The 12,128-nt window shown below is 39.8% G+C and overlaps 1 protein-coding gene across 5 annotated transcripts in view; it reads left to right on the plus strand.

Moving 5' to 3' along the window:
- Positions 1-4,247, plus strand: part of CTBP1 (C-terminal binding protein 1) — a 999,951-nt gene extending 995,704 nt beyond the window's left edge. For all 5 annotated transcript variants that reach the window (XM_082247492.1, XM_082247495.1, XM_082247493.1 and 2 more), the window contains one exon: positions 3,057-4,247. In XM_082247492.1, the coding sequence (XP_082103618.1) occupies positions 3,057-3,243 (187 nt within the window). In that variant the 3' untranslated portion in view covers positions 3,244-4,247. The remainder of the gene's footprint in view (positions 1-3,056) is intronic.
- The last annotated feature ends 7,881 nt before the right edge of the window (positions 4,248-12,128 follow it).

The following is a 12,128-nucleotide window of genomic DNA, read 5'->3' on the forward strand; positions in this document are numbered from 1 at the left end:
ATAAAACACAATATTTTTTACTTTCTGCTATAAAACAATCCCAATAATATTTTTTTAAAAATCTATTTTTTTAAAATTAATTTAGGCCAATTTGTATTCTGCTACATGTTTTTGGTAAAAAAAAATCCCAAAAAGCGTATTTTCATTGTAAACACTATAACATTTGCGCAAACCAAACTACGGGATAGATTTTTTGCATTTTTATTTATTTTTTTGTTTTTATTAGTAATGGCGGCGATCAGCGTTTTTTAGCGGGACTGCGACAGATCGGGCTCCTAGCTGACATTTTTGACACTTTTTGGGGACCAGTGACATTTAAAATAGTAATCAGTGCTAAATATTATGCACTGTTACTGTATAAATGGCACTGGCAGGGAAGGGGTTAATACTGGGGGTGATCAAAGGGGTTAATGTGTGCCTAAATGGGATTACTGTGTATGGGAATGGTTCTGTGACAGGCACAGAGAGATCGGGTTTTAGCTTAGCTGAAACTCCTGATCTCTCCCTGCCTGTCTCACAGAAGACTCGCCTGCTTTGTTTACATCGCGGGAGGAAGGCGGCAATCGCCGCAGCGGCCCGCCTCCTGCTGTGTCTAAACACAGCGGGAGCACGGCTCCGGCGATGCACGCGCGCCACCAAAACCTCGTGCACAAAATCACGTAGTACTACATGATTTTGGGCAGCCGAGCCGCCCTGCCACAGTAATACTACGGTGGGCAGTCGGCAAGAGGTTAACATGCACTGCAGCACTTTCTCCCCAACATTCTTATGCACATTGAAATGACTTACAGCGCTTCAGAACATGCGCTCATGAATGCAGTTTGTTTATTTTTTTTGCAGTGCATTTGTGTGAACTGAGGCCTTGGACATAAGGAAAATTGCCTTGTTCATATGCTTACTGTTTGGACACCAATGCTGCTGCTATGTATGAGCCCATAACAATTTCCCACTCTAGACTAGAAAGAAATTTGGTTTTAGAACTGTACCAGGCAGTGAGAACACCCTGCTATATAAAAACCCTACAGAGGTTCTAAACCACCTTTTGACCTTCCTGGGCCACTATGGAAGAAGAGGGAACCGTCTTGGGCCACACACAAAATACACTAACAAAAGGGAAAGCTAAAGAGCAGAAAAAGCCAGGCAGATCACATGGTAACTATCACGGAAATAGATAATTTACCTATCTGAGTAATAAAACCTCTTTTTTTTTTTTTTTTTGTAATATTTCTTTTAATAAAGAGTAAGAGGGCAACCTAAAACGAGTGCGATATTTGACACGGTTTTTGATAAACTAACACATCAATATCTGGATCGATGGATGTAGTAGCAATTCTCAAGGTGCTCATCAGATATTTTGGTTCTAAATTTGCCCTTCGTATGCTTCATCCCTAACCACTTCCTACACGCCTGCCGTCAAATGATGGTGGTGCATCTATTGTTCTTGGATGCTGTCATATGACTGCGCACCAGAACAGCCTCTTTTGTGCGCCCCCGGGGCGAGCAGAGTGGCGATCTTGACCACACCGTGTTGCTAGGAGACGGCGCAACTCTGATCTTGGTTAAGAGTCAATGACATGACTCTTTAACCATGTGATCGGCTGTGTCCAATCACAGCCGGTCACGTCAATGAGGAAGTGCTGTTATTCGGCTCTCCTCGCCTCACACTGTCAGTGTGTGAGGTGAGGAGAGCCGATCAGCCGCTCCTCCTCACAGGGGAGACAAGGACATGTAATCAGGGCACTGATCATCATTGGAAAATTGGAATAGAGAGCCATCAGTGCCCATAAGTGCCGCCTCATCAGCGCACATCAGTGAAGGAGAAAAATTATTTATTTTCAAAATTTACTCACAGAAAATTAGGAAAACACTTTTTTTTTTTCCAAATTTTTGAAAATAAATTTTCTTTTTTTTTTTGTAAGAAATAAAAAACCCAGAGGTGATTAAATACCACCAAAAGAAAGCTCTATTCGTGTGAAAAAAAAGATACAAATTTCATATGGGTACAGTGTAGCATGACTGCACAATTGTCATTCAAAATGTGAGAGCGCTGAAAGCTGAAAATTGTCCTGGGCAGGAAGGGGGTGAAAGTGCCCTGTATGGAAGTGGTTAAAAATAGTCACTCACAAATATAGGTGCTGCCGAAAACCGATGACCTGAATAAGGCGTGATTGTGAAAAGCAGGATATTTTCTTTGGGAAGATAAAACGTATATAAGAGTCCAGTAAAGAGGCACTGTCAAATTTTTCTTGGGCTGCATGTGTTCGCTAAGTGTAAATGCATTTTTTTTTATTGAATTCCCCCAAGAATTTCAAAATATTTAAGTATGTTTGCAATTTTGTGTTGAGCCACATTCATAGCCGTCTTGGGCCTCTGGTTGGACACCCCTGTTCTAAACATTTCTAAAGCCTCGTACACACGCACAGATTGTTGGCCAACCGATCGGGCGTCTTTTGTCCAGTGTTGTTTGTTGGTTGGAATGTGCTCTAGACTTGCACTGGACTTTTGTTGACCAACAAAAACCAACTTCAGAAGTGATGTCATGTGATGGTTGACTTTCCGTGTGTTTTTTCTTCTCTGAGCATGCCCAGTCTTGCTCATCTGATTTTTGTCTGCCGAAATCTGTACTGACTGAGGAACAATCGGCCGTTCTTTGTTGGCCAACAAAAATTTTATAGCAGGCACACCAGATTTTTTTCGGCTGAAAATTCGCAGTTGGTTGTCGGAAGCATCATACTAACAAGCCTACAATCGGCAGATCGGACGTTGGCCGACAATTTATGGCCAACAATCTGTGCGTGTGTACGGGGCTTTACTCTAACCAAATCTGTGTTTAGCAGAGATTCTACTTTTACGAATGCATCCATAAAATGGAGTTGTAGTCTGTGTGATAAATATGGTGGGGTACTCCTTAGTCGTCTTATTGTACAATTTTTAAAATGTTGTTAGGCTTGTTTTGAGTGCATGCATTAGTTTTCTATGTAATGTTTAATTTCCAACTTCTGAAAAGCAGACATTGTGTATCACTCTGTAAACTGACCCGGAGTTTCTTATCACAGCAGGTACCCTCCAGGTGTCGTTAGCGTAGCCCCAGCTGGCATCCCAACTGCAGTTGACGCAATCGTCCCTAACGCCATGCCTTTATCCCATGGTCATCCTGCCGTGGTTCACCCACCCCATACCCCTTCTCCTGGCCAAACCGTCAAACCAGAGGCTGACAGAGACCATCCGAGTGACCAGTTGTAGCTAATATCCTTGGAGAAAAAATGAAAAAGATGACCATTCCCTGCATTGGAGAACTGGAGATCAGCGGAGACTGAAGATGCCTAGAACATGGAAATCAATGTCATCTGGATTCCGGATAGAGGCAAAAATAATGAACTTGCGGATCGTAACTGTTTTTAGAAATTGGTCCAAATATACAGTATAAAAAAAGAGGCAAAGAGAGCATTTTGGAAACTTTTTTTTTTTTTTATTTTTTCCCCTTCATATTAAAAAAAAAAAAAATGTAGTTTGTCCCTGTTCAGTGGACTGACCTCACTGTTCTGTGTCCTGTTTGGGTCCTTTGTTAAGCAAGAGAAGTTAGTAGTTAATTATCTCATGAATGTACTTGTCTGTGTACAGTTTTTAGAACATAAAAAGGGTTTGTTTGCATAACTATCGATAGGGGAAAAAACATAAGGGAGGCATTCAGCAAACCACTTTTGAAATGGAGAAAAAGCTGAAAAAAATATATAATTTTGTTTTTATATGTTGTAACATGCCCAGTAAACAAGGCAGTTGGCAACCTTCTCAGGAGAATACATTTTCCCATTTTTATTTCTTTAAAACCACACAGTGCATTGTTATTTTTTACCTGCTTGTCTTATGTATATTTTTTTTTGCCACAAAAGCTTTTTTTTTTTTTCCAAACTTATTTTGGCATGGATTCCCTTTATTTCAAATAATTACAGCATTACATTTTTTGAGAGAAAAATCAAAATTTCGTATAAATGAGCATAGTGCTTCTTGTCAACAGTTTATGAAAAACAAAAAAATTGAAAAAAAATAAAATAAAAAGTATATATTATTGGTGGTATGCGGGAAATCTAGACTACTGAAAGGTAGTACATTTCATTGCCTACATTGATTCCTTCCTGGTAATGTGGTAGGCTAGCAATATATTTTTTTTTCTTTTTGGTTAAAATCATGTTTGTGAGTGTAACCATTTGTATGAATTATTTTAAAGGAATAAAAACCCCAAATACTTATGTACTGTGTTTTGTCTTTGTTTAAAAAGACCTTTGTATGATGGCAGAATATGACAGTGACCCTGAAATAATGAAGAATTAGAGCTTGTTAATTTTTTTAAAGTGAATTTTCACTTGTGTTAGTGTATGAGGTGGTAAAAAATGAATATTCACTTTGCAAAAACATGCCCAATAAAGGAAATTGTTTCTTTGTTCTCACATTATCAAATTATTAAAATTGGCACAATTTCACCTTATTTATTAAGTTAGAGTAGTGAAAAATAATTTTGCAAAAAGAAAATTCACTTGTTTCATGATTGAGGTGTCCCTTTATAAGTGGAAAAAAAATATATATATATATATCCCCAAAATCTAGAAGTGTTGCTAAGCATGCATACTCAACAAAAGTGCAAGAGTATCAACAATATGCAAAAAAAATCAAGCATATGGTACACCAAACATGTAAAATTAAAAAGTATCCAATCAGTAGCAATCTTATCAAATCTATAAGCGTCTACAGTTTTACAACCTCTTTGCTTCACCACTAATTGCACACTTTCACAGCTTGGCACAGAATTAGACCCCAGATGATAGGAGGCCGAAAAAAAGGCTCAATTGGTTAACCAGGGATAATGTAGCCAGCGTTTCAGCTCATCCAGACTCCTTAAGAAATAAAGTAGAAGTTCAGCCAAAAACAAACTAACTCTAAATTTACTGGAAGCCACATTCTAAGTATAATATATCTAGTCCTGTAAAGGAAACATCTGTATACTTCCCTTTTCTGCAGTCAAGATCGAATCTGCTTCAAAAAAGGTATGAAAAGGTATGATTTTTGCTTTAGGGTTAGATAGATTAGTCTTAGAATGTGGCTGCCAGTAGATTTGGAGTTCGTTTTTGGCAGAACTTCCACTTTGTGGAAATGTACATATTAACTACTTGAAGACTAAGCCTTTTCTGGCACTTTTTGTTTGATTTGTTTCAAATCAGCATTTTTTTGTTAGAAAATCATGTTTTTTTTTTTTTTTATATAATCTTTATTTTCCTTCTTTTTCTTCATAAAGACAAATAACACAGGTTACAAAAAAACAAACAAAACATAAATCTCTGTTAATACAACCAAATAAACTAACCAACCTAGAACTAGAAAATCACTTATAAACCCCAAAAATATATATACAGTAGGAAAAAAAATGATTTGATCCACTGCACATTTTGTAAGTTTGCCCACTTACAAAGAAATGAAGGGTCTATAATTTTTATCATAGGTGTATTTTAAATGATAGAGACCGAATATCAACCAAAAATCCAGGAAAAAAAACACGATACAAATGTTATAAATTGAGTTGTAGTTCTGTGAATGTTTGATCCCCAAGCAAAACATGACTTAGTACTTGGTGGAGCAAACCTTGTTGGCAAGCACAGAGGTAAGACGTTTTTTGTTGTAGTTGGTGACCAGGTTTGCACACATCTCAGGAGGGATTTTGGTCCACTCTCCTTTACAGATCATCTATAAATCCTTAAGGTTTCTGGGCTGTCCCTTGGCAACTCAGGTTCAGCTCATTTCAGTTTTCTATAGTATTAAGGTCTGGAGATTGGCTAGGCCACTCCATGACCTTAATGTGCTTCTTCTTGAGCCATGCATAGTCATAGTCAGCATGTTTCTTCCTCCAAACACAGCGAGTCCCCCTCCTCAAGAAGGCACATGTACAGTCCTATCTGAAGTTTGCCAATGAACATCTAAATGATTCAGAGAAGGATTGAGAGAAAGTGCTGTGGTCAAATGAGACCTAAATTAAGCTGTTTGGCATTAACTCAACTCGCCTTGTCTGGAGGAAAATAAATTCTGACGAGTGACCCCAAGAGCACCATCCCTATAGTCAAGCATGGTGGTGGAAACATTAAGCTTTAGGGCTGTATCTCTGCTAAAGGTACTGGCCGACTTTGCCGCATTAAGGAGCCAATGGACAGGGCCATGTGTTTTAAAATTTTGGATGAGAACCTTCTTCCCCAGAACACGGAAGATGGGACGTGGATGGGTCTTCCAGCATGACAATGACCCAAAACATATCACCAAGGCAACAAAGGTATGACTCAAGTAGAAGCACATTAAGGTCATGGAATGGGCTAGCCAGTTTCTGAACCTTAATCCTATAGAAAATTTATGGAGAGAGCTGAAACTCTGAGTTACCAAGCGACAGCCATATAAGGATTTAGAGAAGATCTGTAAAGAAGAGTGGACCCAAATCCTTCTGAGATGTGTGCAAACCTGGTCACCAACTTCAAGAAACATCCTACCTTCGTGCTTGCCAACAAGGGTTTCTCCACCAAGTACTAAGTCACGTTTTGCTTGGGGATCAAATCCTTATTTTACTCACTGAACTGCAGCTTAATTTATAACATTTGTGTCATGGTTATTTTCTGCATTTTTGGTTATTCTTTCTACATTATTTAAAATATACCTATGATGAAAAATGATAGACCCTTCATTTCTTTGTAAGTGGGCAAACTTACAAGATCTGCAGGGGATCAAATAATTATATTCCCCACTGTATGTATGTGTGTGTATGTGTATATGTATATATAAAGCCCTATGCGCTTTCATATCTGTCTTTTCTATATATAATACACTCTTTAATTGTGCTTCAAACTGCATGGTTTTCCCCTTTTATGAACAAGAAAATAATGATGTTATGCTGTTGGGCTGGTATACAGTGCCTTGCGAAAGTATTCGGCCCCCTTGAACTTTTTGACCTTTTGCCACATTTCAGGCTTCAAACATAAAGATATAAAACTGTAATTTTTTGTGAAGAATCAACAAGTGGGACACAATCATGAAGTGGAACAAAATTTATTGGATATTTCAAACTTTGTTAACAAATAAAAAACTGAAAAATTGGGCGTGCAAAATTATTCAGCCCCTTTACTTTCAGTGCAGCAAACTCTCCAGAAGTTCAGTGAGGATCTCTGAATGATCCAATGTTGACCTAAATGACTAATGATGATAAATAGTATCCACCTGTGTGTAATCAAGTCTCCGTATAAATGCACCTGCACTGTGATAGTCTCAGAGGTCCGTTTAAAGCGCAGAGAGCATCATGAAGAACAAGGAACACACCAGGCAGGTCCCAGATACTGTTGTTAGGAAGTATAAAGCCGGATTTGGATACAAAAAGATTTCCCAAGCTTTAAACATCCCAAGGAGCACTGTGCAAGTGATAATATTGAAATGGAAGGAGTATCAGACCACTGCAAATCTACGAAGACCTGGCCGTCCCTCTAAACTTTCAGCTCATACAAGGAGAAGACTGATCAGAGATGCAGCCAAGAGGCCCATGATCACTCTGGATGAACTGCAGAGATCTACAGCTGAGGTGGGAGACTCTGTCCATAGGACAACAATCAGTCGTATACTGCACAAATCTGGCCTTTATGGAAGAGTGGCAAGAAGAAAGCCATTTCTTAAAGATATCCATAAAAAGTGTTGTTTAAATTTTGCCACAAACCACCTGGGAGACACACCAAACATGTGGAGGAAGGTGCTCTGGTCAGATGAAACCAAAATCAAACTTTTTGGCAACAATGCAAAACGTTATGTTTGGCGTAAAAGCAACACAGCTCATCACCCTGAACACACCATCCCCACTGTCAAACATGGTGGTGGCAGCATCATGGTTTGGGCCTGCTTTTCTTCAGCAGGGACAGGGAAGATGGTTAAAATTGATGGGAAGATGGATGGAGCCAAATACAGGACCATTCTGGAAGAAAACTTGATGGAGTCTGCAAAAGACCTGAGACTGGGACGGAGATTTGTCTTCCAACAAACAATGATCCAAAACATAAAGCAACAGCTACAATGGAATGGTTCACAAATAAACATATCCAGGTGTTAGAATGGCCAAGTCAAAATCCAGACATGAATCCAATTGAGAATCTGTGGAAAGAACTGAAAACTGCTGTTCACAAACGCTCTCCATCTAACCCCACTGAGCTTGAGCGGTTTTGGAAGGAGGAATGGGCAAAAATGTCAGTCTCTCGATGTGCAAAACTGATAGAGACATACCCCAAGTGACATACAGCTGTAATCGCAGCAAAAGGTGGTGCTACAAAGTATTAACTTAAGGGGGCTGAATAATTTTGCACGCCCAATTTTTCAGTTTTTTTTTTGTTAACAAAGTTTGAAATATCCAATAAATTTCGTTCCACTTCATGTTTGTGTCCCACTTGTTGATTCTAAACAAAAAATTAGTTTTATATCTTTATGTTTGAAGCCTGAAATGTGGCAAAAGGTCGAACAGTTCAAGGGGGCCGAATACTTTCGCAAGGCAATGTAATAATGCTATGGGGCTGGTATGAAATTATTTCCAGGGCTGAATTTTATTCCTAGTCTGGCCCTTCCTGTGGGAAGCACAAATAGTGGTGAAGCACCAAATTGCTTGTGGAGAACAAGACACAGCGAGAAGTGTTTATTATATGAAGGCACAATAAGAGACTGCTCTTCTTTGGATATTTATACGTGTATTGGTTTTGGGTTGATACACAGAAAAAAAGATTTTATTCATTGCCAATGTTAGAAATTGTACTTATTAACCAGTCCCATTCTGGGCCAATTCTGGCAATCCGTTCCTACATGTACAAAATCTGCATTTTGTTGTTAGAAAACTACATAGAACCCCCAAACATTATTTATGTTTTTAAGCAGAGGCCCTAGAGCAGTGTTTCTCAACTCCGGTCCTCAGGGCATACTTAACAGGCCAGGTTTGCAAAAAAACTGAAATCCATCATAGGTGATATATTATGCTGCTCACTGATTGCAGTATTCTAGTCTGCATCTCCCCAAGGTAATACTTAAAATCTGGCCTGTTATGCCTCGCACACACGCAACGATTAACGGCTGACCGATTGTCCGACTTTTGTCCAGAGTTGTGTTTTGTTGGTTGGAATGTGCCTAGACTGCACACGAATTTTCTCGGCCAACAAAAATCTACTTCAGAAGTGATGTCATGTGCTGGTTTCCGTGTGTTTTTTCTTCTCTGAGCATGCCCAGTCTTGCTCATCAGATTTTTGTCTGCCGAAATCTGTACTGACTGACGGAAAATCGTCTGTTGTGTTGACGGCCAACAAAAATTTTATAGTCTGCACACCAGATTTTATTCGGCCGAAAAGTCGGTGTCGGTTGTCGAAAGCATCATACTAACAAGCCGAAAATCGGCCGATCAGACGTTGGCCGAAAACTCCCGGCCAATAATCGATGTGTGTGTATGAGGCATGAGTGTGCCCTGAGGACCGAAGTTGAGAAACACTGCCCTAGAGAATAAAATAGTTGGTGTTGCATATTTTTATGTCGCATGATATTTGAGCAGCCTTTTTTTCCAATGCAATTTTTTTTTGGAAATAAACACTTAATGAATTTTAATTAGGGTCGCTCCAATACCTTTTTTTTTATTCAGCGAGTACCTATACTTGTTCTCAAGTACTCGCCAATACCGATTACTCATATATGGAGCAAAATAATTTCAAATTCATTCAGAGATTCTGATGGATCCTTCCCCATCCAGCCCACACACACACAATAAGTAGGCATCATCTTATCTCACTTTTATACCTTACTGTATTGCAATTTGTTTCCATTTCATACATAGTGCATTATTTATAATGAAAAATGTTAATGCAACATAAAAACGAAATGGATCCAAATCAAGTTGGATCATATGTTCTGTCGTTATATTATTTTGAATGCTTCAAACATTACAGAAAGTCTGAATGAAACAAACTTATTTGTTTTTTCATTATAATTTCGAATTCATTTGAAGTTTGTTACTATTGTGATTTAGAGATTTGAATAGATTTGTAATGAAACGAATTGGCACATGGCTATTGTATAATAACTTAAGTGGCCTATACAGAGGCATAACCTCAACTCTACCAAATACCTTTAGAAATAATTAGAATTCCAACTGTGAGTCAGGTCTTCTCCAGCATCAGTACTTTGACAAATGCACTTTTGTTGAATGGGCTTCCAGAGTGGAGGCTTTTAGGCTCGGGTTACACTATTGCGATGCGGGAAGGCTGCGAATTCGCAGCCTGTTCCCGCATCGCACACGCACCCCCGGCAGTTCACACTGCCATATGCGATCCGCTGGGGGTGTCAATGTAATCTTAACGACACCCCCAGTTTGATCGCATATCGCAGTGCGATCGTGCAGTTCGCACAGGATGGGATCGCACAAGTGTGAACCACTGTGCGATCCGATCCTGATGCGGCTGCAAAAATGCCTCCTGTGCGTGTTTGCACCGGGTGCGATGCGAATTTAGCCATACAAACTGTATGGCTAAACTCGCACCGCACAGCTGATCGCATGTAATGTCGGAGCAGTGCGCTCCGACATTACATGCGAACCCGGCACTCGCATCAGTGTGAACCGGGTCTAATGTCGGAGCAGTGCGCTCCGACATTACATGCGAACCCGGCACTCGCATCAGTGTGAACCGGGTCTTATAGTCACAATGGAAGAGGGGTGGGGGGGGCAATTCCATAATATTTTGTCCATGGTTTAGGAATGGGGACTCCAACAAGCTCATATAGGTGTGATGGTCGGGTGATCCTAAAATTGCTGCTGTTGCTGACATTTCCTTTTGAGAATGTTAATTTCATGCCCTGTGGAAGGCTGAGGTCTACCTGATCAGTCCCATCTTTTTCTAGGTCCAAACTTCTCTACTGTGTCCAGCAGTAATAGGAAAAAATTAAAATTGTTTTTTGATTACAAACGAAGTCATTATGGAAAGACAAGTACTGTATAATAAATGTCTCAGGCTTCTACATCAGAGAAATCAATTCCCTCCGTTCCTACCCTTTAGTGAAATGCAGTGATGGAAACAATTATCATCAATTTTCTTTTGTTTCTGAGGAAGGAAATTGGCAGATTTAATTTTTTTTTTTTTTTATTACCCAGGCATGTAGTTGATGGAATGACAAGTAAAAACATTCCTAATCATCCCTAATTGAACTGCTTTATAATTTTCTTGTTGAACGCAACATGATCCTTTTCTGAAATTGCTGATTTAATGAAAATGAAAGCGTGAGAGGTTTGCTACGTAAGTTTACTCTTCATCTGCAATGCATTATGAGAATGATTTTATATCGCTGCACAGATCGGAGCACAGGCAGCGTGGATTAAAAGCTCTGTGAGCAAATGCTGTGAAGAGCTAGCACAAGTGTTCAAAAATCCATGGACTTGAGTAAAAGAAAAAAAAATGGACCTAAATGGAATATGTTAAATACACCCTTTACATACACTATATTACCAAAAGCAGGACTTTTTTCAACTGGAACTTGGTGGAACTCAGTTCCACCACCTCTGACTCAGGCCCTCTGCTCCCTGCTCACCACTATCACTTGTAAACACAGAAGTCTGGCTTCTGTGTTTACAAGTGACAGCATGTCTCCCAACAGCTTCCACAGATCTGATCTCCTGAGTGGCTCATCTGGAGGCAGTGGAGGGGGGGTTGCATGAAGAGGTCAGAGCAGAAGAGGGGTTAAAGTGAGATGTGGATGGGGGATGCAGGGGTAAGCAGCTGTGGAAGAAGATTGAACTCTGCACTCTCTGTGTAGCGCACCCCTGAGCTCTGCACTCTGTATACAATGCACCCCTGAACTCTGCACTCTGAACTTAATGCACTTCTGGTCTTTAATCCCTCTTTTAAGACACACCCACTATTTGATGTAGTTTGTAGTGTGTGTGCGTGTGTGTGTGTGTGTGTGTGGGGGGGGGGGGGGGGGTCATGGTTGAGTTCCTGCACCTATTTTCTGAGAAAAAAAGGCCCTGACCAAAAGTATTGGGACGCCTGCCTTTACACACACACATGAACTTTAATGGCATCCCAGTCTTAGTCTGTAGGGTTCAA

The sequence above is a fragment of the Pelophylax lessonae genome, assembly GCF_965119305.1.
Source record: "Pelophylax lessonae genome assembly, chromosome: 1".
In the NCBI taxonomy this organism is placed as follows: domain Eukaryota; kingdom Metazoa; phylum Chordata; class Amphibia; order Anura; family Ranidae; genus Pelophylax; species Pelophylax lessonae.